Source organism: Heterodontus francisci, chromosome 6, assembly GCF_036365525.1.
Source record: "Heterodontus francisci isolate sHetFra1 chromosome 6, sHetFra1.hap1, whole genome shotgun sequence".
Classification (NCBI taxonomy): Eukaryota; Metazoa; Chordata; class Chondrichthyes; order Heterodontiformes; family Heterodontidae; genus Heterodontus; species Heterodontus francisci.
In genome coordinates this window covers 129,949,504-129,975,936 of record NC_090376.1, presented here as the reverse complement: position 1 = coordinate 129,975,936, position 26,433 = coordinate 129,949,504, and the positions used below count along the sequence as shown (strand labels likewise).

The window sequence follows — 26,433 nt, the reverse complement described above, 5'->3', positions numbered from 1 at the left end:
ATAAATGTTTGTTGTTGAAAAACAAAGATAACTGAAGGGGAGGAGAAACAAAATATAGTGAACCTTAACACTCTGGTTGCATATTGCACTTCACCTGTTGAGACTATCAGTGCGGCTATGTAGCAATTAATGAGGTTTGTACTACACCAGACAGGCCTTAATATGATTTGGCTCTCGTCCAGCTTAAGTTGCAGCTGTGAAATAAACAATCTCATTGGAATGTGAACGGGACTATTATAGAACCCAAATAAGAACATCCATCTTTACTCGAAGCAAAAGTACCTGATATTCTTTGTGCTTGATGGCCTATTCTTATATTGCAAACAATAAATTGTTTTGACATTACAGATTATTTTGTTCGTAAAGGTCAAAATTGAAATGCAGATAGGTTGAATTACACCGTACTTGGATGTTTTGAACTTCTTGGCACGAAATCTTAGAATGCATTAGCTTTATGAATGAAATTATGTGCGTATGTGAATGCAGTGTACATACTTGTCTCCTTTGGGTACATTATTTATTTACTTAGAGATACAGCACTGAAACAGGCCCTTCGGCCCACCGAGTCTGTGCCGACCATCAACCACCCATTTATACTAATCCTACATTAATCCCATTACCCTCTCACATCCCCACCTTCCCCCTACCACCTACCTATACTAGGGGCAATTTATAATGGCCAATTTACCTATCAACCTGCAAGTTTTGGCTGTGGGAGGAAACTGGAGCACCCGGCGAAAACCCATGCGGTCACAGGGAGAACTTGCAAACTCCGCACAGGCAGTACCCGGAATCGAACCCGGGACGCTGGAGCTGTGAGGCTACGGTGCTAACCACTGTGCCGCCTTATTACATAAGACTTGTGCAATGACTCTGGCTGCATATTGGTATAGGCTCATGGTTACCTTGTCAAACATGAAATGCTAGCTGCATTCATCATGAAAATGTTGCACCTTGGCTTTGGAAATAAACAATCATGAAGATTCTTAGATATACTGGGTATTAAAGATAAGTAAAGATGAGTGGAAATGTTAACATAAGTGTGAGCAGTAGTGAGGAGGGCATTATGTTGGGACAACAATATGTAGTATGTTGAGCTAAGGTAGTGAGCTTCAATCCCTTACATTACTGAGTTCCCTATCTCTGATGTACTGTTGGGTATGGAAAAGGAAAGAGTAATGGCTCCATAGTGGCTGCCTCAGGGCAAGATCAGTGGAAACCTAGGAACAGGTTGCAGTCTATGTTCCAGACAGGGAAAAACTGGGGGAACCTGGACAAAAACAGGAAAGTTACCCATAAAAAGAGACAAAATTATAATCTAAAGTCTCTAACAAATTAAACCTATTGTTTCTGTTGTACTCCAGAAAAATGCTTTACAAATGGGAAAAACTGGAAAGAAAAACAAAGCATTAGCAGAACACTAACTAGCCATTTGAAAACCATGTTATATTGGTAAACTGGCTATTAAAGCATTACACCCATGTAAAATAGTAAACAGATATAAATGGAAATAAAACCTTTATTGACATTTTCTTTTTAAACATGTGCAGTGCAGGATTACAAATATAACCTGGCTGCCCATCACAGTAATAAAACAAACTACTGTACATCGATAACAATGACATCTGTGCAAACCTACGGTCCCTTTAGTTGTACAAATAAGGGTGTATTTACATTACAAGTTTGGTATCAGCACAAATGATTTAGTCATTATATCGCTGCTAATATTATGCAGCATAAATTGGGTTTTAAGACTTGAACTAATTATGAAGCGAAGTGGAGTGAGACTCCCTATTTCAGGAGACTCATTCTGCTTTGCTCTGGTTTCAGGTCAACCTTGACTTCAGAGTCAGGTTGCATTTACACTATAACTGCAGCATTAAGCTTCACACCGATACTACAGCTATAGTGTAAATGCCCCACAAGTGGTTCACAAACAACGGACATACAATTGGAATCACAGCACTTGAATTTGAAAACCTGCATCTTCAGTTGTGTGATCATGTTACTGAAAATCAGCCGGATAAAGAAGTGCAGAATTTACTAAGTCTTTTAAACACACTTCAAAAATGTCAGGTATTCTTCTGCTTCAACTTTGTGTACCAGGCAGGACATTCTCTATTTGTCTGCAAGAAAAAATTCATTCAGATTAGGAAGAATGTAGAATCTGGAATCCATTTTCTATTCAGGGAACCCTTAAGAGTAAAAAAAAAAATCAAAGACCCACCCACTGCACAATTTAAGGAGGTGGTACCAGGAGGCACCTTGCAGATTATTTTCTTTTTGGCACAGTACCTAGTCACCCAATTATTATATACAGCCTTCATGGACCACAATGGCATGTACTGATTATTTGAATGCTGTCATTAATTTGTACATATCACAAGTTGCTGATGCCAAGAATAATTCTTCTGATTGAGAATTTGTCCACTAATGAGGCAACAATAATAAAAAGCTCTTTCCTAACGCACTAGCCCACAAAACAATATATGCACATATTGGACTAAATTGCCCAGACTTCACGGGCCAGACTGCCAGGGTGAAGGGCTGTTAATGGCTCAAGGGTCACAAGTTGGGCATCCTGGCATAGAGTCAGAGAACAAGCTATTTCTTTCCTTATTGAAGACTTAGCAGTTCGCCATAAAGGACTTAATTTACGAATTAAACACAATAGTTTTTTTGTTCCATTTAAAATATATTCTTCCCCCCTTTATTCTTTCTCTCTCCCCCCCATTGTACATACATCATTTCCCAGGAGACATAGGGTAAATTAAGGCCAGGATTGTAAAATTAATTTCAATCCATGTGTCAGATGTTTTACTAAGTCCCCGAGTGGCATACCTGCTGATTTTCTCTCCCTCAATGTGCAGAAATACCGCTATTCTGTAAGAAACTATTATTGTAGACCCATGTCCTGCTATTCTGTTACTGATATTTGCACCACTAAATCTCTATCAATTTGAATGAATACATCAATCATTTCAATGTCAAAACATTGTTTACATTTTTATTTTTGTTAGTGGTCACAAATAACTAAGATTTCCTGATCCATTGTCAAATGAATTTCAAAATCAATTTCATTCTCCTGTTTAAGAGGCCAGTTGCATTTCAGAAGGTTCTGAGTGACATAAAAATTAGATCAAATAAGACATGATGCTTCATTGAGTAGTATTGATCTCAACACAAGTCAGATTAACATGAGTGGTACAACATACAATGTTGGGCATTAAGTAATACACTGAACTGTAATTAATAATTTTTCAGAGTCACTCACACCTGAGGATTGTCTCTACTTCTTTTCAGTCACATCAATGACCATTTCAAAAATGAGCAAGCACACAACAGCGGTAAAATTGAAAAGGTCTAAACATGCACAATGAAAACAGAAGTGTGTAAATAGAGGAGTTTTGTCTAGTCTAGCATTGGGGGGGAGCCTTTTATCGCCATACAAAAGCAAAATATTGCTGATGCTGGAAATCAAATAGAAAGAGAAAATGCTGATGAAAGGTCACCGACTTGAAATGTTAACTCTCTTTCTCTCTCCACAGAGGCTGCCTGACCTGCTGTGCATTTCCAGCATTTTCTGTTGTTATCTATTATCTCTATGTGTACCTCTAAGGATCGATGGATGTCAATGTGGGTGATGAGACGTCACAAAAATGCCACCTTTTTCCATGTCTCTTATTATTTTCAAACGTTCAAGATCGGTAGAAGGAAAAATCCTCATTGATACGTTGAATGAACCCTGCCTAGCTACCTCTGGTACCAATGTGTTAGGTACTGCTACTCTTGAACCCAGCGCTGTGGGCTGCATTTTACAAGCGGCGAGCTTCAAAGATGGTGGCCCGCACGAGCGGGCTTTACTCCGCGGAGCCGCTGCAATATTAAATGCGGCGGCTCATTTACATGGCTGAGGCAGACTGCCCACCCACCCCCCACCGATGATGTGGAGGGGGGCGTGCGTTCTGTCCCACTGCGCAGGCGCCGACGCCATTTTTAAAGGCCCTTACATTTAATTAAAAATTTTAAAGTTAGAGGAGTTTTAAAAATTAAATAAAGGTATCCTGACCCTCTCTCCCCCCCACCCTCCAATTACCATCAAATTTATTAGTTGCCCTCTTCCCCGCAAAAAAACTTAACTTGTGCTCCCGATCTCCCCCCACCTCCAAAGTTAATAAACTATGAACATTGCCTCTTCCCACCATCCCAAGACCAATCGGAAACGATTAACCCCACTCCCTCACATCCCCTCACCATCCTGAAACCTTACCTGCTCCCCTCTCCCAACCAGTGTTCCGCCTTGGATCTCCAAATAGAGATCCGAAGGCGCAGGAGTCCTGGCAACCAACCAGAATATCACAGTGGGACAGCTGATGGGAACAGGTAAGTCATTAATTTACATTCATTATCATATTTAAATCCTGCTCCCATCGCTCAACGGTGGGGGGCTGCCATTGGGCCTTGCCGCCGCCAGCAATATGGGGCTAGGTCTTCCTGGCATTGAGGCCCAAGGTGGGCCTCTCCCGGAGGCATTTTCCGGGCCCTCCACACACAGCCACCCGCCCCACCCCCCACCATGACATTGAGGGGTCGGTAAAATTCAGCCCTATAGTTCTGTTTTCTCCCCAGATTTTCCCTCTGTTACTTGAAACTATTGAACTCAGTGTTATTAAAAGCACATGGGCATCATATTTTGTAAGTGATACGTGCAGTTAGTGTGCTCAAAAATGTTCTGCTGATGTGTTATACAGAATACTTTCTGTTGTCAGTTCCTTTAGCACAATGATTTTAAAAAAAAGTAAATCTGTTTTTACCCTTCATTGTGGTATAGTTCCACTTTTCAGTAAATGGTCTCTGTGATCAGAATGAGAGAACTGAGACTCTTAAAACATGAAGCAGAAATTTGGCAAATTATACATATATAGATTGACATCAAAATTATGTTCACATATGTTTCAGTTTTCATTGTAAGTTTGTTTTAAAAAAAGTCCAATTATGTAAAATAATACTACAGTTGGGCTGCTCATTTAGCACATGAAATTACATTAATTATATAAAACTAAAACCTCCTGGCATGTGATTTATTTCATGTGCTCTAATTATGGGTCCTGTGCCATCCCATTAGCCTTTTTGAGTGACTGTGTAACGTCTGGAGCAGGACAACTATTTCTAACAGAGATGGTGTTTAAATTACATCACTTGCAACATAAGTGCTTGGAAAGGATGGAATTTGAAATGACAGTGATGACAACCAGCAATAATAGCTTCTCAGGAATTAACATTTCCTTGATCAAGGAGGTAGAGAACTTTTAGGGGTTTCAAAAAAAACCATTGCACCTTTAAGATTTATTCCCATTTCTCCTTGTATCTCTACATTTTTTCCTTTTTGAAAAAACATAGTAGCACTGAAAACCTCAATATGAAACAGATCTCTGCAAAAAATAGCATTTTTATTGAGAATTATGCAATCTGTCCAATAAAAGCAGGCAAGATGAATAACATTTTGGAATGTGCTTGAAAGTTGATCACTACTGTTGGAAATCTGGAACCCAGAAAGTTGCGGATGTTAAGTCAATTGACATTTTTAAGACTGACATCTATAGATTTTGTTTGATAGTGTTAGGAGCATGGATCAAAGATGGGTAAATGGAGTGGAGTTGACGGGTGCAGATTAGCCACGATGACTGAATGGTTGAACTAGCACAAGGGACAGAACTGTCTACTCTTGGTTCCTATATTTCATATGACTGGAAGAAGCCTAAATATTTGGACTGGTGAAAAACTGACGTCTTCTTTGCTTCAGATAAAAAGATTACTTACAAAAAGAGTTGGTTTTGGTTTGTAGATGTTTTCATCCTCATCTGGGGGAATGCTCAGAGACAATTTTGTTGCTTGCGCAATAGCATTGCTTTTGACTTCATCTCGAGAAGCCGGCAAGCCGCCACCATACTGCTTGTTATGCAAATTTATCAGAACTTGCTTCATTACTGCCAATTCCTGCAAAATATAAACATAACTGTTATTAAAAAAAATTGTTAATGGACAGGTAACAGGATCACCAAATGCTTTGCTGTCTGTCCAATTTTATTGGTAATTGCAGCTAATTTACTCCTTCTGCATTTATTTAACAATTGTAAGATGCACCTTGAATTTTTTAATAACTGATCTAACATACAAATATTGACTTTTTTAGGCCAAGTTACAAATGAGTGACTTCAGTGAAGTCCTTAATTTTCAAAATTAACTGAGAAACAGGCTATGAATTATTTTATAAAGACAACTGGGCACTTTAAATGCACTTTCACTTACCACCTAACTCTGTCCATTCTGTATGGTGTGATTTACGTGTAGCATTATAGATGCGGCAATACCTGAAAATGTAATGTATGATGTTCACCATGCCATTACCTCCTCATTTAAAAGTAGTTGCCTATTTTTGTTTTTGATGTCAGTCAGAAGTGACACTGAAAAATGTGGAGTGAGTAAAACAACTCCCTATACATATAAAGACCCCTTCCCCATTTCCTAACTGAGAATTGAGTTATATGAAGAAAATCCAGGTTAGGTGTCCATTTAAAAAATTCAAATGCAATTTTTTAAAGAGCAAAATAAGGTCAAGTGTTTTGTTTTACACATGTTTAATATTCTTCTTTTGGGCCTCCTTATCTCGAGAGACAATGGATACGCGCCTGGAGGTTTAATATGCAGCCCCTTTTACAATCAAGCATTTAAGGTATGCAAAATCATTTACAGTTTGGATTCTTTTTTGGAAAAAAAAACTTCTCGGTTTACTGCAGGGACATTGAGCTTTTCAATTAATAATTGATGACTGCATTTACTCATACAATTTTGATCAAAAAGTCAACGATTTCTACATGAAAAACATATTTAAAATCAAAATTAATCAAGATTTAAGCTTATTCAACAAAGCTTAAAAACAATATGTTTAAATACACCAAAGTAGGAATTGGTGCACCAGTGCCTTGATCACTTAATGTAAGTAACCAGGCATTTTGTGACTCGCATATAAAAAAGCTGTCAGTGTAGTGCAGCTGTCCTGGAAGGCAGCACAGTTAATGTCAACTTGTTGATGAAGTTGAGACCAGCACAGCACGCAAAATGACTTCAAGGGGATTCACAGGGGCAGTTTTTAGCATAAAAGTAGATAAATTGTGATATACACCAGATACGCCCACACTATATAACTGAATGATTGAAGCAACACAATTTAATCTGACTCGAGCACAAAATCTAAAATTTATGCTCCAAGCATTAGGAAAGTTTACAAAAATTCCCCTCCACAATTTAAAGATTTGGCGGATTGTAAGGTAAAAATAGCAAGAAAGATCTTGTAGCAAAACACTCTTGTAATGCAGTGTGGGCTCTCTGCCAAATTTCATGCCAGCTGAACCTCATTAACTAGACATCTGGAGATACACTGGGCCAATATTTCTACAAACATCTTTAAATGACACAAGCAGGTTTATCCCCTTCAATTTCCTCCAATGAATTTCACTAGTCTGTTCAGCTATAAAGTGAGTTTTTTTTTAAAGGGACACAACAAGTATGGTTAATGCTCCAGCCAGCCCCCTGCCAAAAAGCCTGTTCTTTTCAGAATAACTAGTATAGCATTCAACTTTAGCTAAATTTTACACTGACAGTAATGACTGCAAAGTGATTTCGATTTAAGGATTACAGGATGCATATGATGGCTCGCAAATTATTACACTGAAGGGTAACTGAAAGAAGCCCAATAATAAAAACCAAGTCTCTGCATGTGTAACACCAGATACAACTCCATAGCGTGTATTATTTAGAACCAATTTTTTCCTTTATTACTAAATTTTACAGATTAAGTTCATCACATCATATCAACACACTTTAAAGTACCATGAAAACTGATTTGTAAATTGCATTACTAAAAGCAATGTATAAGATTTGAATGTAACACTCTTATACCAGGAAAAATATGGTACTTTTACATAATATTTTGTCCACAGAAAAATGGCCTAAATATTACTTTAGAGCACCAAATTTAATTATCACTGCTTCATTATTTAGAATTAAGTTTGGATATTGAACTGCTTTTCTTGAAATACTAAATTGCTAGAACAGTTTATCTTTGAATGTGAGTTCAAATCCTACCATACTGGCTTGAGAATTTAAATTCAGTTTAAAAATATCTATAAATAAAAGTTGGCAGTAAAAATGACCATGAAACTGTTGGATTGAGGTAAAAACCCAATTGTTTAGTTTTTAAAAATTCATTCATGGGATGTGGGCAACGCTGGCCAGGCCAGCATTTATTGCCCATCCCTCATTGCCCTTGAGAAGGTGGTGGTGAGCTGCCTTCTTGAACTGCTGCAGTCCATTTGGGGTGGGTATACCCACAGTGCTGTTAGGAAGGGAGTTCCAGGATTTTGACCCAGCGACAGTAAAGGAACGGCGATACAGTTCCAAGTCAGGATGTTGTGTGACTTGGAGGGGAACTTGCAGGTTGTGGTGTTCCTATGTATTTGCTGCCCTTGTCCTTCTAGTTGGTAGAGGTCGTAGGTTTGGAAGGTGCTGTCTAAGGAGCCTTGGTGCATTGCTGCAGTGCATTTTGTAGATGGTACACACTGCTGCCACTGTGCGTCGGTGGTGGAGGGAGTGAATGTTTGCAGATGGGGTGCCAATCAAGCGGGCTGCTTTGTCCTGAATGGTGTCGAGCTTCTTGAGTGTTGTTGGAGCTGCACCCATCCAGGCAAGTGGAGAGTATTCCATCACACTCCTGAATTCTGCCTTGTAGATGGTGGACAGGCTTTGGGGAGTCAGGAGGTGAGTTACTCACCTCAGGATTCCTAGCCTCTGACCTGCTCTTGTAGCCACGGTATTTATATGGCTACTCTAGTTCAGTTTCTGGTCAATGGTAGCCCCTAGGATGTTGATAGTGGGGGATTCAGCGATGGTAATGCCACTGAATGTCAAGGGGAGATGGTTAGATTCTCTCTTGTTGGAGATGGTCATTGCCTGGCACTTGTGTGGCACGAATGTTACTTGCCACTTATCAGCCCAAGCCTGGATATTGTCCAGGTCTTGCTGCATTTCTACACGGACTGCTTCAGTATCTGAGGAGTCACGAAAGGTGCTGAACATTGTGCAATCATCAGTGAACATCCCCACTTCTGACCTTATGATTGAAGGAAGGTCATTGATGAAGCAGCTGAAGATGGTTGGGTCCAGGACACTACCCTGAGGAACTCCTGCAGTGATGTCCTGGAGCTCAGATGATTGACCTCCAACAACCAGAACCATCTTCCTTTGCGCTCGGTATGACTCCAGCCAGTGGAGGGTTTTCCCCCTGATTCCCATTGACCTCAGTTTTGCTAGGGCTCCTTGATGCCATACTTGGTCAAATGCTGCCTTGATGTCAAGGGCAGTCACTCTCACCTCACCTCTTGAGTTCAGCTCTTTTGTCCATGTTTGAACCAAGGCTGTAATGAGGTCAGGGGCTGAGTGGCCCTGGCGGAACCCAAACTGAGCGTCACTGAAAAGGTTATTGTTAAGCAAGTGCCGCTTGATGGCACTGTTGATGACACCTTCCATCACTTTACTGATGATTGAGAGTAGGCTGATGGGGTGGTAATTGGCCGGGTTGGACTTGTCCTGCTTTTTGGGTACAGGACATACCTGGGCAATTTTCCACATTGCAGGGTAGATGCCTGTGTTGTAGCTGTATTGGAACAGCTTGGCTAGGGTCGCGGCAAGTTCTGGAGCACAGATCTTCAGTACTATTGCCAGAATATTGTCAGGGCCCATAGCTTTTGCAGTATCCAGTGCCTTCAGTTGTTTCTTGATAGCACGCGGAGTGAATTGAATTGGCTGAAGTCTGGCATCTGTGATGCTGGGGACTTCAGGAGGAGGCCGAGATGGATCATCAACTCGGCACTTCTGCCTGAAGATTGTTGCAAATGCTTCAGCCTTATCTTTCGCACTGATGTGCTGGGCTCCCCCATCATTGAGGATGGGGATATTTGTGGAGCCACCTCCACCAGTTAGTTGATTAATTGTCCACCACCATTCACAGCTGGATGTGGCAGGACTGCAGAGCTTCGATCTGATCCATTGGTTATGGGATCGCTTAGCTCTATCGCATGCTGCTTACGCAGTCTGGCATGCAGATAATCCTGGGTTGTAGCTTCACCAGGTTGACACCTCATTTTGAGGTATGCCTGGTGCTGCTCCTGGCATGCCCTCCTGCACTCTTCATTGAACCAGGGTTGGTCTCCTGGCTTGATGGTAATGGTAGAGTGGGGGATATACCAGGCCATGAGGTTACAGATTGTGGTTGAGTACAATTCTGCTGCTGCTGATGGCCCACAGCGCCTCATGGATGCCCAGTTTTGCATTGCTAGATCTGTTTGAAATCTATCCCATTTAGCACGGTGATAGTGCCACACAACACGACGGACGGTATCCTCAATGTGAATGTGGGACTTTGTCTCCACAAGGACAGTGTGGTGGTCACTCCTACCAATACAGTCATGGACAGAAGCATCTGTGGCAGGCAGATTGGTGAGGACAAGGTCAAGTATGTTGTTCCCTCGTGTTGGTTCCCCCACCACCTGCCGCAGACCCAGTCTCGCAGCTATGTCCTTTAGGACTTGGCCAGCTCGGTCAGTAGTAGTGCTACCGAGCCACTCTTGGTGATGGACATTGAAGTCCCCCACCCAGAGTACATTTTGTGCCCTTGCCACCCTCAGTGCTTCCTCCAAGTGGTGTTCAACATGGAGGAGTACTGAGTCATCAGCTGAGGGAGGGCGGTAGGTGGTAATCAGTAGGAGGTTACCTTGCCCATGTTTGACCTGATGCCATGAGACTTCATGGGGTCCGGAGTCGATGTTGAGGACTCCCAGGGCAACTCCCTCCCTACTGTATACCACTGTGCCACCACCTCTCCTGGGTCTGTCCTGCCGGTGGGACAGGACATACCCGGGGATGGTGATGGCAGTGTCTGGGACATTGTCTGTAAGGTATGATTCCGTGAGTATGACTATGTCAGGCTGTTGCTTGACTAGTCTGTGGGACAGCTCTCCCAACTTTGGCACAAGCCCCCAGATGTTAGTAAGGAGAACTTTGCAGGGTTGGGTTTGCCATTGTGATGCATTTTAAAACAGTGTCTGTGGATATTGTCTATATGGAACTTATCAAATGCCAAAAGGCATATGGGACACTTGCCTTTATCAATCGAGGCATAGATTACAAAAGCAGGCAGAAGGCAGAATCACAGAATAACACAGTGCAGAAGAGGCCCTTCAGCCCATCGAGTCTGCAGCGATGCATTAAAGACACCTGACCTGTCTACCTAATCCCATTTGCCAGCACTTGGCCCATAGCCTTGAATGTTATGACGTGCCAAATGCTCAACCAGGTACTTTTTAAAGGATGTGAGGCAACCTGCATCTACCACCCTACCAGGCAGGGCATTCCAGATCGTCACCACCCTCTGGGTAAAAAAGTTCTTCCTCAAATCCATCTTAAACCTCCCGCCCCTCACCTTAAACTTGTGATCCCTCGTAACTAACCCTTCAACTAAGGGGAACAGCTGTTCCCTATCCACCCTGTCCATGCCCCTCATAATCTTATACACATCGATCAGGTCACCCCTCAGTCTTCTCTGCTCCAGCGAAAACAACCCAAGCCTATCCAACCTCTCTTCATAGCTTAAATGTTCCATCCCAGGCAATCGCCTCTGCACCCCCTCCTGTGCAATCACATCCTTCCTATAATGTGGCGACCAGAATTGCACACAGTACTCCAGCTGTGGCCTTACCAAGTTCTGTACAACTCCAACATGACCTCCCTGCTTTTGTAATCTATGCCTCGATTGATAAAGGCAAGTGTCCCATATGCCTTTTGGCATTTGATAAGTTCCATACAAGAGATTATTAACAAAAATGAAAGTGCACGGACTTGGTGGAAAGCTTGCAATATGGGTTGGAAATTGATTGTGAGGTAGAATTCAGATCCCATCTGGGGGACTGCTTTCACTTCTGGGCTTTGCACCTCAGGAAGGTTTTACTGGCTTTGAAGGGGGTGCAGCCCAAATTCACTAGAATGATACAGAGTTAAATTATGAGGACAGGTTGTATAAACTTCACTTGTATTCCCTTGAGTATAAAAGATTGAGGGAGAGATCGAATCAAGGTGTTTAAAATGATAAAAGGGTTCAATCGGGTATTAAAAGAGCATCTACTTCCTCTGGCAATGGAATTAAGAACAAGAGGGTGTAATCCTAAAGTTAGAACCAAGTCACTCAAGAGTGAAAGTAGGAAGCAACTTCTCACACAAAGGGTGGTAGAAATTAGGAACTTTGTCTCCCAAAAGGCTATGGACGCTGGGTCAATTGAAGCTTTCAATACTGATATCAACAGGGTTTTGTTTGGTAAGGCTATCAGGGGATATGGAACAAAGACAAGCAAGTGGGGTTGAGGTACAGATCAGCCGTGATCTAACAGGCTCCAGGACAGGAATGATCTATTCCTGTTCCCATATTCCAGTCAGTTATACACAGAATTAAAGACATAGTATTTTCATTTATGTTCTTTAAAACCAGCACAAATGCACAGTTTTACCAAGTCTGGGTTGGATTCAACTCCAGGCTTTGAAGGTGAAAGGACATTATTCTAACCACACTGTGCTATCAAGTTTCCAGCTATTATTTTATTACTTAAACAGTTTAGCACAGAGAAATATAAATGATTATGAAGAATCTTGCAGTAATTAAAAATAAGAATTTATAAATATATTGGTGTTCAAGATTTGGATGCACGTTTATGCTATTTATAAATCCCAGTGCATAGCAAACAGATTTCAAAAGCCATTAAGACATTTTTATTTTTCAGAGCTTTGCTTTCAGAGATGGGCAGAGTATTTTGCCTGTTGAGTATTTCTATAAAATACTTTTAATAACGATTACAAGCTAATTATCAAATGTATGGCACAATAGCACCATTTTGAGCCTGTCAAACTGTTGGAAGTAAATACATTTAGCTAATTTTAGAATTTATTTGAATGTTTTTGCAAAGGGTAGATTTGCAGCTGTGTATATTACACATTAAATGAAGACATTGCATTTTCCACATAAATTTCTTGTATGCAGTCCGAGCAATGTATTAAGATAGTAAAGCTTACTAATCTTTCCCATCAGGTACATTCTTAAAATATAACCCTGTGATTGTCTATTGTACTTTAAAAGCAAATCAACACACCATTTGCTTAAGGCCATTTCTCATTAATACTCCAGGGACAACAACTACCTTTGAATTTCTTTGCTTAACCGATTTTAATTATATAATTAAAATCACTGAGCAAGTTCATAACATAAACTTGCTAAGTTCTCTTGCTTTCCATGGGATGATATTTCTGTGATCCCAGCAGCTTGCAAACCTTTATATCTCATACAGCATATGACCAAGCTGCACTTACTCCTTTCAATCTGTCAATCCATTTTGAATTAGAAATGAATAGAGCTTTTTTAAAAAAAAAAAGTTAATCAACATAATAATTGCTTTCCTGGGACCTTGTTCCACAGATCCTCTACTCTGTCAGTTTCCCTCATGTATTAAGTGATGTCAATGTGATGCAATCACCACTTATATATTGTGATGAAGTTGCTAGATCTCAAAGGTGCATGAAAACTCTTAGTATGGTAGCTGGATCAAGTCAAGATATCACTTAAGAGCAGACAAGCCTACAAATTTGCAGTACCTTGGCATCTATGGAGGTGTCTATCTGATCTATTATGGTATGAAGCAGATAGTTAGGCTTTAAGTCATAGGAGAGATTCAACTTGATTTAAAAAAAAACTTTCTTCAGAATCAAAAAACATTATCACAAATTTTAAGCAGCAACCACTACATTAAGCTGTTTCTTTTGAGTATAGGCATTTGAAAAAAAATACCTCCCGCTGATTCAAGAGTCTCTCTAGATCTGCTGCCATTTGGTTCTTCATGCGAAGCAAAGCTGCTTTTTCTTTATTTAACCGACTGAAAGAAAAACAGATACGTTTGAGTATAGTAAGGATACCACATCTTATTTAACAAATGCTTTTTTGCAGGTTAAGTGAACAGGAACTCCATGTCGTAATCAGAAAATTACTACAACTTTCAGGATTAATAGATGACCACCGCCGTAAAAATTTCATAAACAAAGTTAACTTTTATGAAAGAAAAGCATTTGAAAAATGATATACTATGGCTGCTGGAAGTGGGACTTGACAATATGCACTCATACAAGCTGAGTTTGGTGTCTTACATAACTAAATTGCAGTGACAAGTAGCTGCAGCTGAAGCTCAGCACATCCAACTGCTGGAAACCATGGGTTATGGTTTGTGCAAATGTTGCAGTCAGAATGGTGGTGGAAATCTATATATTTTCATGGTAAACTGTGCTGCTCACCATTTGTCATTCGCCATTCGGCAACTCTGGCACCTCCTGTTTGCCTGGCAATAGCTCAAACTGGCATCTGGAAGTGTGGGAGGAAAGACAAATTCTGTGGCAGGACTGAGAGGCTCGGAGCAGCAGTAATAGTCGCTGGTTTCAGAGCCTTCTGACTGCTGTCCAAAAAATAGCAGCTAGAAGCCCTCCACCTTCACACTTAAAACTAACCTGGTTGGCCATAGAAGCTTGCACCCTGCTCAGATCTGAATTGGGTTGGGAACAAGTAGTAAGGTCCACTGCCAGAATCAGCTCCTGTCAAGCAAAGAGCCAAGAGAAAGAGGCAGGAGGTGGGAGGTATGATGTCAATTCTGCCTCGTGCCCATGTTATCACCATCTTTGCACCTGCTCAAGGTGCAAGTGCTCTCCGCCTCCCGGCAATAGATTAGATTTAGATTAGATTAGATTAGAGATACAGCACTGAAACAGGCCCTTCGGCCCACCGAGTCTGTGCCGAACATCAACCACCCATTTATACTAATCCTACACTAATCCCATATTCCTACCAAACATCCCCACATGTCCCTATATTTCCCTACCACCTACCTATACTAGTGACAATTTATAATGGCCAATTTACCTATCAACCTGCAAGTCTTTTGGCTTGTGGGAGGAAACCGGAGCACCCGGAGAAAACCCACGCAGACACAGGGAGAACTTGCAAACTCCACACAGGCAGTACCCGGAATCGAACCCGGGTCCTTGGAGCTATGAGGCTGCGGTGCTAACCACTGCGCCACTGTGCCGCCCTCCAGGTCACCCAGTATCAACAGTATGCTGTGATTTTAATAGAAATAATTGATTATTTTAGAGCATAAACAGGCCTGGAAACATCATGCCAAGTTGGTATTGGGCTTTGTACTTATGATATGCATCACACGCTTGCATTTTTGTGTTGTGTGTTTTAAAATGGCTCACTGCATTTAGCTGGTCAGAAGAGCCTCATAAGATATACTAACATGTTAGGTCTGCATTATTGCTATTTTTCCCGGAGGTCCAGTTGTTTAAGTTCAGGAGCACTGAGAACCATACGTTGGCTGCCCATGGAGACTGAGGGGTATAAGCCTTGATCTCTTATTGGTAGAACGGGCACTAGTTCAAGGTACCAAATTTTCCTGTTCAATTATAGCTACATTCCAAAGGCTTTTAGCTGCAGACAAGGGGTGGTCAAATTCTTATATAACAGAAGCCAGATAATAATAAATTTAACTTGCCATTAATTTGAGTAAGGCCAAAAGGAAGTATGAAGATGCAGCATGGCCTAGGGATGTTTTTGTTTCCTTGCCAATTTTCATGGTGACAGTACAAGTTGATCAAGAAAACAGAGTACCTGGGACTAGATAAGAACCTATTGACAGCAAGAGGCAGATAAAAATAGAATCATAAGCAAAAGGTGCATGATGAACTTTTCCAAAAGCATCTTCTCTGAGGACACCTTCAGTCAAGAAGATTTCAAATAATATTTGATTCCATATCTTGCCTGCAAGAGGTTAACAACTCATGCCAAAGCAGGGAATAATTCTGCCATTAGCTGTGCCTTGGTCCTGCCAAAATATACTGCTGCTGTGGATCGTTACCCACTTATTTGCCGTTGGGACCTTGGAGAATAATTCACAGATATCTAAGATGTCAGGATGGTCAGAGGCTGCATCAGCAGCAAGATACGAGTTACCATGAAGGCTAGGAAAGTTCAGGAGATGTAAATTTTGAAACTTTTGTTATTTGGAAACATTGGTTTCAGTCCAAAAACAGCAAAAATAATTAAAATCATGCTTGGTGCCAATCATTTTAAAACATTTTTTTATTCAGGCTCAGGTCACAAACTAGGGGAAGAAACCAGGCCAGGTATAATTGATTCATCAACTCAAGTTCAAGCTGCAGATCGTTATCTGTTTTTATATTAAATTATATATATTCACTTTAAATGAAATTAATACTGTTATTGATGATTTGTAGGTTCTCTGACTGGGGCTTGTGACAGTCTATGCAAACAAATTCCAATTTAAGTTCCAGTTCAATTAAAGTTCAATCTTTGCAAAACAGATCCAAAGCTGAAGAAAATAAAACATCTAGTTTCAGATAGGACTGGAAGATATGAATGACAGCTAATGTTGCATCCAACATAAGAATTTTTTTTTAAGTGGATCACTAATGTTAAACACAAGTTATGGCATGGTAGATTCCAACAGAGAAAACTGGGGCCCTTTCGATTCGTACTTGGGGTGTCTGGTTTAGTCAATTAGTGACGGAACTTGCATAGGAGAGGGGCCGAAGGGGCAAAGGCCCAGCCCACAATGATTTTTGCCAGTAAATACTATTACACATAGTCTAGGCCCTCAAAACAGTGATAATCAATGTGAAATGCTGACATTTGGCATATGTGCAAGGAAGACCCAAATTTGAAATCTGGTACCTGAGGCTTATAGCAAAACCACTGCAGCGAGATAAATGTTTCGATCAACACAAATACAAATTTTATGGGATGAAATCTGATTCATATATTCACATAAAAATAAAATTTGCTTCGGGGACATGGTATATGTATTAGTTTGAAAAAAGGTGATTTTAGTAAGTAAATAGCCTCTGGCTATTTCTTTGACCAGCTATTATGCTGTATCATTCTATGATTCTAAATAGAGACATTCTTTAGATACAAGTGGAAGCCAGTTCCAGGGCAGATTGTCTGCAAGAAATATGGCACTGTCACCATTTTGAACTTCCCTTTTAGAAGTATGTGCTTAAGTGTACTAATGGAATTGATGGAATGTACTCCTGTCCTAATATGAGTAGCGCAACATAGCAGATGTAAAAGTCTAGATTTTCCACTTTAACAGCAGCATCAATCCATTCACTTTGAATAAGTTAACACCACATTAAATAACAGCAATATGAAAGTCTATTTGAAAGGCTCTTCTCTTCTGATGAGCCCTAATCTACTATATGGATTCATAAAAGCAGTGTAGAGACTGTTCAAATACAATTCCAACTTGTTTCAGCAGTGACTAGGAGGCAGAGAGGGCTACCAGACTGACTTTTCTCTCTGGCATCTGGGTTCAAATCCAGCCCCGACTGATCAGCTGAAAATCTCTCTCCACGCCAGCTATACAAGTTCGAAGTGAACTGAGTTGGAACAATCTCAACCCAGTTCCTGTTGAGTGTGGTCTAAAGCACAAAATGCCACATAACTAAGCATTAATATTCAGAGCGGCCACAAGGATGCCAGTGACAGCAGCATAAAATTCACAGTGATGCAGGAAGGACCATTCTTCTGTGGTTACTGCTGAAACACTTTGGTGTGACAAAGTACTAAGAGCTTCACTCTGCATGCAATCTGATCTAAGAATGGTCAATTCTGATGCTGAATGCCAAAAAGGAGGAAATCAAATTGATGTACACAATAAAAGAAACTGTGTAATACCACACATGTTCTTTTACTTATAACTTTGTTTAAAATCTAGAATATAAATTGGCCATCATAGGCCCATTAAACTACTTTCCAGATCTGATAGGAAAAATGTTAGGAGGGTAAAAAATCCTCAAAGATAATTTGTAATTTTTGGAACCACCAACTGTGGTTAGTTGGATAGAGATAAAAACGCACTGTTAACTGTCCTGTGAATTTATCCGAAATTATTAACAGTTGGAATTGTCTTTTAAAGTTACTGTGAAAGGTTGACTTCAAAAGATGAATGGGGATTGAGGCCAGGACTGAGTTTTCGACTCATATGAAATTATGAATATATTTAGTTTTCATTAATTTCCTCTGTTGTCCAGTTACATGGGACTACCTTTGCATGGTTGCACTCCTGTCTGTCCTAACACAGCCTGTGTATTTTCAGCCATTCTCTTCTTGCCTCTGCAGAGTTGCTCAAGAATCTGTCATTAGTCCCCTTCTGATCCTTAGTTGTGCCTTGATGAAACGTCTAAAATGCAAGGGATCAGCTTTGAAAGGCATACTGATGATTGTCCAGCTTTACCTCTACCACCTTCCTTCATCTTACAATCACCCTTGCACTTGCAGACTGCCTGCCATTAACAGTGGATGAGTCAAAATTTCCTCTAGCTGAATCTGGGGTCAACCAAAGCCACTTTGCTCCTTTATCACTCACTCAGGCTGAATCAGATGTTGGGAAACCTTGGTGTCCTATTCAACCCTAAGCTGAGCTGCAAATTTCCAAGCCACTACTACGACTGTTTATTTCCATGTCTGCAATATTAACTTGCAGAATACCTACATCATTCCCACTGCCACTAAATCCTTTATCCACACTTTTGTCAACTATTTGCCAATCATTGCCAACATGACTCAACACAAGGCCCTGGGAAACTGAGAAAAGGAATTAAAAATGTAGATTGGCTTGGTTCAATTGCAGAATGTTTGATAACCTAATATTTTGTCTGTGACATTTGGAAAAATTCTATGATGTATTGTACAGTTCCTGCAGCTTTATATGACACAGGAGTAATAAATTGCATGCTGCAAATACCTTCTGTAAAGCCTTGGCAATATTTTCATCCATGTCCTGATCCACATCCTCCTTTCCCTGTACACCCTCGTCATTCTGTGGAGAGGGAGGTCCTCTCCACCCTGCCCACCACCCCATCTTCATCATCATTTTCAGCTTCCAGAAGCAGCAAACTTTTCTTCATTGCAATATTATGTAGTAAGCAAGCACAATGCTTCTGGAGGCTCTTGCTGGGCTGTATTGCATGATTCGACTAGATTTATCAGTATTTTCTTTTAAAAGACTGGAACTATTTTTCATTTTTACAAATATTACAAATTAGTTACAGCACAGAAACAGGCCATTTGGCTCAACAGGTCCATGCTGGGATTTTTCCTTCACGCTAGCCTCCTCACACTCTTCTTCATCTAACCCCATCAATGTATTCCATTCCTTTCCGCCTCATGTGCTTATCTAGCTACACCTTAAATTCATCCATGATATTTGCTTCAACTATGTGGTAGGAAGTTCCACATTCTAACCACTCCATGGGTCAAGAAGTTTTTCCTGAGTTCCCTGTTGGATTTATTAGTGATTATCTCATATTTATGGCCCCTAGTTCTGGTCCCACCTGCAAGTGAAAACATCTTCTCCATGTCTATCCCATCAAATCCTTTCATAAGCTTAAAGACCTCTGTCACGTCACCTCTTAGTCTTCTATTTTCTAGACAAAAGAGCTCCAGCCTGTCCAGTCTTTCCTGATAGGTATAACCTCAGTTTTGGTTAAGTTAATAATTCTTGATGTTTACCAGACTTCATTTTCCAGTTGTGAAAGTTGTTCTTTGTATGTCTGGATCTGAGAATCTCTCTGGCGCACGGTCTCAATAAGATAGCTGTAAGGCTGTTGCACTTGATTAAGCAAGGCTTTGGCATTTGCAAGCTAGAGGAAGAAAATAAGAGAAACATCTTGTTGATAATTAATTTTACTAACAATCTAATTATGTAACATTATTAAAACAGCCATGGAATCAATCACTTAAAGTTTATCAGCTCTGAAAATGATTACAAATCAATTTCTTTGGAAGGGAGCAAAAGAGAATGGTGATCAATTGGTGGGTGAATTAAAACAAAAATCTAAAGACCATGAACAGATCTACAACCCGATAAATAAAAGTGATTTAATGCATTTTATAAGATATATTCATACCTCTCAACACAAAAATACTGATTAGCCACAATTAAACATAATGTATCAAATAATTCCATCAACAATCGGTGAGTACTTAGGCTGTTGGTTCTGTGGTTTGATAAAGAACTACTTACAGTATCCACAAAATACTATTTTTAATTAAACTTCCAAGGAAGTAGCAAGCACTCCATTTTAAGGATGTAAATTAGACACATTGCTCATACAAAGAACAAAGAGCAGTACAGCACAGGAACAGGCCATTCGGCCCTCCAAGCCTGCGCCGATCTTGATGCCTGTCCAAACTAAAACCTTCTGCACTTCCGGGGTCCATATCCCTCTATTCCATCCTATTTATGTATTTGTCAAGATTCCTCTTAAATGTCGCTATCGTACCTGCTACCACCACCTCCCCCAGCAGCAAGTTCCAGGCATTCAGCACCCTCTGTGTAAAAAACTTGCCTTGCACATCCCCTCTAAACTTTGCCCCTCGCTCCTTAAACCTATGTCCTCTAGTAACTGACTCTTCCACCCTGGGAAAAAGCTTCTGACTATCCACTCTGTCCATGCCACTCATAACTTTGTAAACCTCTATCATGTCGCCCCTCCACCTCCGTCATTCCAGTGAAAACAATTCGAGTTTATCCAACCTCTCCTAATAGCTAATACTCTCCAGACCAGGCAACATCCTGGTAAACCTCTTCTGTACCCTCTCCTAAGCCTCTACATCCTTCTGGTAGTGTGGCGACCAGAATTGTATGCAATATTCCAAGTGTGGCCTAACTAAGGTTCTGTACAGCTGCAGCATGACTTGCCAATTTTTATACTCTATGCCCCGACCGATGAAGGCAAGCATGCCGTATGCCTTCTTGACTACCTTATCCACCAGTGACCTGTGGACCTGTACGCCCAGATCTCTCTGCCTGTCAATACTCCTAAGGGTTCTGCCATTTACTGTATACTTCCCACCTTTATTAGACCTTCCAAAATGCATTACCTCACATTTGTCCGGATTATACTCCATCTGCCATTTCTCCGCCCAGTTCTGCAACTGATCTATATCCTGCTGTATCCTCTGACAATCCTCATCACTATCTCCAACTCCTTTGTGTCGCCTGCAAACTTATTAATCAGACCAGCTATATTTTCCTCCAAATCATTTATATATACTACAAACAGCAAAGGTCCCAGCACTGATCCCTGCAGAACACCACTAGTCACATCCCTCCATTCAGAAAAGCACCCTTCCACTGCTACCCTCTGTCTTCTATGACCGAGCCAGTTCTGTATCCATCTTGCCAGCTCACCTCAGATCCCGTGTGACTTCACCTTTTGTACCAGTCTGCCATGAGGGACCTTGTCAAAGGCTTTACTGAAGTCCATGTAGACAACATCCACTGCCCTTCCTTCATCAATCAACTTAGTCACTTCCTCAAAAAACTCGATCAAGTTAGTGAGACACGAACTCCCCTTCACAAAACCATGCTGCCTCTCGCTAATACGTCCATTTGTTTCCAAATGGGAGTAAATCATGTCCCGAAGAATCCTCTCCAGTAATTTCCCTACCACTAACGTAAGGCTCACCGGTCTGTAATTTCCTGGATTATCCTTGCTACCCTTCTTAAACAAAGGAACAACATTGGCTATTCTCCAGTCCTCTGGGACCTCAGCTGTAGCCAAATACAAAGATTTCTGTCAAGGCCCCAGCAATTTCCTCCCTTGCCTCCCTCAGTATTCTGGGGTAGATCCCATCAGGCCCTGGAGACTTATCTACCTTACTGTTTTTCAAGACGCCCAACACCTCCTACTTTTTGATATTGACCTGATCCAGACTACCAACACTCCCTTCCCTAGACTCATCATCCACCAAGTCCTTCTCTTGGGTGAATACTGATGCAAAGTACTCATTTAGTACCTCACCCATTTCCTCTGGCTCCATGCATTGATTCCCTCCTCTGTCCTTGAGTGGGCCAACCCTTTCCCTGGCTACCGTCTTGCTCTTTATATACGTATAAAAAGCCTTGGGATTCTCCTTAATCCTGTTTGCCAATGACTTTTCATGACCCCTTTTAGCCCTCCTGACTCCTTGCTTAAGTTCCTTCCTACTTTCTTTACATTCCTCAAGGCTTCATCTGTTCCCAGCCTTCTAGCCCTACGAATGCTTCCTTTTTCTTTTTGACTAGGCTCACAATATCCCTCGTTACCCAAGGTTCCTGAAACTTGCCAAACTTATCCTTCATCCTCACAGGAACATGCCGGTCCTGGATTCTAATCAACTGACGTTTGAAAGACTTCCACATGTCAGATGTTGATTTACCCTCAATGAGCCACCCCCAATCTAAATTCTTCAGTTCCTGGCTAATATTGTTATAATTAGCCTTCCCCCAATTTAGCACCTTCACCCGAGGACTACTTTTATCCTTATCCACAAGTATCGTAAAACTTACGGAATTATGGTCACTGTTCCCGAAATGCTCCCCTACTGAAACTACAGTATCAGCTTCTTGCACCAGTTACAAGAAGTATTCCCTATCAAACCATTCTAACCAGTACAGAATTGCTTATCCACTCACAACACTGCAAAACTTATTACCTTTGTCCCAAAGAAGACAGGACAAAAATAGCTTTATATGAAAACATTAGCTTTACTGATGTGTCCAGAAAACACAGATATTAGAAGCAGCAATGCAGGGAAGAAATTCTGAAGAAACAAAACTGACAGAGTAGGAATCTATCTGCATACAATCACCACCTGAAAAAACAAGACGATGGATTATCATACCTCTACCATCTGTACAAATGCTGGAGGGGTTGTAAGAAATAAGGTCAGTTCTACATTTTCTGAGTATGTCCAAAATTCTAACACTACAGGAATTACTAAATGAAAGCTATGTTGGAGCGCCCCATCCATCCTCACTGCTTCCTGGGGACCGCCAATATAACTGCATTATACTCCAGCACAGGGACATTTCATGGCTCAGTGATCTACCCCATTTAAATGGATGGAGATGTATTCCCCTCTGCCCAGTTACTACAAAGTGCTTTGGGTCTAAAAGCAATGGCCCATAATTTTCTGTCAATATAATGGTGAGGCTAATGACATTCACTGTTATGTATGTGCAAATGCAACTTCAGTGAGGGCAGTGTGAGATTAAACATGGAAATTCAAAAGTTTCTGTCTGAGATGCACTGCTTCATTGCTAGCTTTGCAAATATGGCATCTCGCTGTCTGCCTCAGCTTTGAAATGCATTGAATGGTTAGAAATTGCTGTATTTGCACAGAAGGTGCAACCTAAACTCTCCTGAGAAAGTTAAGTCAAGTCTAAGTATCCTTTTAACCATGGATAAGTGTTAATTACTCACAGTAAACCTCTCTGGCACTGAATATTAACTATTACAAGTGTGGAGTCTCATTACTTCTGGTTTTATTTGTTGGAGATTAAAAAAAATAAAAAATGTAAAACATATAATTTGTAATTTTTTTTAATCCTTTCCTTCACCTCTCTCAATCCAATCTTTCCTTTTCTCTTTATTTCTCCTTCTGTACTTGGTTTGACATTGAATTCACCCACTCAACCTTACACTTTATTCTCAGTCCTTGTGCTGTTAATTTCACACGCTTTCAATCTAATTGGTTAAGGAGATACATGGTTGGTTACCCTGTTCACTAAGGTCCCAGATGCCCAATTTCTTCTCTCTGGAATGTTATCAACTTGCACTTTCAGCAACCTGCCACACAAAATTTAAAAAACCTAAACCTGCAAGGGAAAATCTAACGAATGGCCGATGCTGTTACATTCACTCCTACAGAAAATTATGGCCCATTGTTTTCAATCAGTCTGAACAGGTTAAAATTTTCAGAAATAAAAACAGAAATGCTGGAAATACTCTGCAGGCAGCATTTGTGGACAGAGAAGCAGAGTTAATGTTTCAGGTCAGTCACCCTTCATCAGAACTGGCTTGAAACATTAACTCTGCTTCTCTCTCCACAGATGCTGCCTGCAGAGTATTTCCAGCATTCCTGTTTTTTATTTCAGATTTCCAGCATCTGCAGTATTTTGCTTTTATTAAAATTTTCAAAACCTGACTCTCAGTCCTTCCCTGCTACCAATTACAGATGAACAGCTTCCCCACACAATATTTCAAACATTAAATCCAAAAGACAATAAAAAGCCAACAAGGGTTAGTTAGACTCAATCAACTCCAATAACCAGCCTTCAACGCACCCACCAGTCGATAACTGAACCCTACCTTGAACACTGGCACAACTTGCTAGGTTTGCCCAGAGGCCATTTATTTCTAAACTGACACTCACTCTGGAATAAAAATTGGGTAAGTTAAACAATATGCACAATGTGCAATACCAAGATGCTGTAGGCTGGATATTCTGCCTGTCCCATGGTCTGTGCCCTTACCTAGACAATTCCCCAGCGTCATGGTAAATTAAATACTTTAAGGAAGATGGCTGTGTTGTTGAAATCCAACCATCTCAGCCCCAGGACATCGCTGCAGGGGTTCCTCAGAGTTGTGTCCTAGGCCCAACCATCTTCAGCTGCTTCATCAATGACCTTCCCTCCAACATAAGGTCAAAAATGGGGATGTTCGCTGATGATTGCACTGTGTTCAGTACCATTTGCAACTTCTCAGATACTGAAGCTGGCTGTGCCCATTTGCAGGAAGACCTGGACAATATTTAGGCTTGGGCTGATGTGTGGCATGAATGTCACTTGCCACTTAAGTGCCAGGCAATGATCATCTTCAGCAAGAGAGAATCTAATCATCTCCCCTTGACATTCAAGGGCATTACCATCGCTGAATCCAAAGGCATTACCATTGCCCAATCTCCCACCATCAACATCCTGGGGGTACTACTGACCAGAAACTAGACTAGACCAGCCATATAAATACTGTAGCTCCAAGAGGAAGTCAGAAGCTAGGAAATCTGTGGTGAGTAACCCACCTCCCGACTCCCCAAAGCCTGTCCATCATCTACAAATTACAAGTGAGGAGTGTTGGAATACTCTCCATTTAACTGGATGAGTTCACCTCCAACAGCACTCAAGAAGTGCAGCACCATCCAGGACAAAACAGCCTGCTTGATCGGCACCCCATCCACCACCTCAAACATTCACTCCCTCCATCACTGGCACACAGTGGCAGCAATATGTACCATCCACAAGATACACTGCAGCAACTCACCAAGCCTCCTTTGACAACACCTTCGAAACCCCTGACCTCTACCACTTAGAAGGACAAGGGCAGCAGATGCATGGGAACACCAACACCTGCAAGTTCCCCTCCAAGACACACACCGTCCTGATTTGGAACCTATGGCCATTCCTTCACCGTCGCTGGTTAAAATCCCAGAACCCTCTCCTTAACAGTATTGTGGGTGTACCTACACCACATGGATTGCAGCGGTTCAAGGCGGCGGCTCATTACCATCTTCTCAAGGGTAATTGGGATGGGCAATAAATGCTGGCCTCGCCAGTGATGCCCATATCGTAAGAATGAATAAACAAAAAATTAGGGTGGACACCACAGACAATTTAAAGTGCTCCTGTGAAAAGGAAAATTACTGCCACAGTGTAGCATGGCAATCAGTGTCTGTTTAAAAATGGTAAAAAAAAACATTTTGTTGTCTACAATTTTGATTGTTTTGTGATTAATTACCTTAAAGTATGTCCTTTATAAGTTAGCTTAAAAATGTTTAATTTGAATTACTATTAATTCAGTTATTTTTGTTTCAATAAAAATTAACATAAGAAAGCTTGTAAGAAAATTGAGCTACTGCCTGGTATTGCTTAATATTTAAAAAAATTGCTAGAAAAGTGCATGTACAGATTTCTTTCTTGGTTGGCAGAGTGCATGTGGCATAGTCTGCAAAATAACTCCAGTTTTGCTGGCTGTGCTTCTCACTCTACAGTTGAAGTTCTCAGACAGGTAGCATAGCATAACTGCTATAAGAGATTGGATTTACTTGTACTTGATGTACCATGCACCCGCAAAGCTTTGTAGGTCATTAGGAATGTGAGTGCAATGATAATTAATTCAGCAGGGAATGAATGAAATGGAACGAGCTGACATAAATACTTAAATTAATGTATTGGAATTTGAACAGTTAAAGAATAAAGAGGGGTATCCCAGGAATGCATGACTAGTTCAATGATTTCCTCTAAGAATACAATATAAAGTAATTTTTCAATTTGGATCCATAAACCTATTTATGCCTATTTATCTTAAACATTAGTGCATCTATCATTAATCGCCATGTATTTTTGCGGACGAGACAAAGGCTGGTGGAGTTGCGGATAATGATGAGGA

The 26,433-nt window shown here is 40.9% G+C and overlaps 1 protein-coding gene across 7 annotated transcripts in view; it reads right to left on the bottom strand.

The window, feature by feature from the left end:
* Positions 1-1,501: 1,501 nt before the first annotated feature.
* pibf1 (progesterone immunomodulatory binding factor 1) overlaps positions 1,502-26,433 on the bottom strand; it is a 155,849-nt gene continuing 130,917 nt past the window's right edge. For all 7 annotated transcript variants that reach the window (XM_068034294.1, XM_068034298.1, XM_068034295.1 and 4 more), the window contains 4 exons: positions 19,733-19,863; positions 13,943-14,027; positions 5,821-5,997; positions 1,502-2,126 (listed from right to left, as the gene is read on the bottom strand). In XM_068034294.1, the coding sequence (XP_067890395.1) occupies positions 2,073-2,126; positions 5,821-5,997; positions 13,943-14,027; positions 19,733-19,863 (447 nt within the window). In that variant the 3' untranslated portion in view covers positions 1,502-2,072. The remainder of the gene's footprint in view (positions 2,127-5,820; positions 5,998-13,942; positions 14,028-19,732; positions 19,864-26,433) is intronic.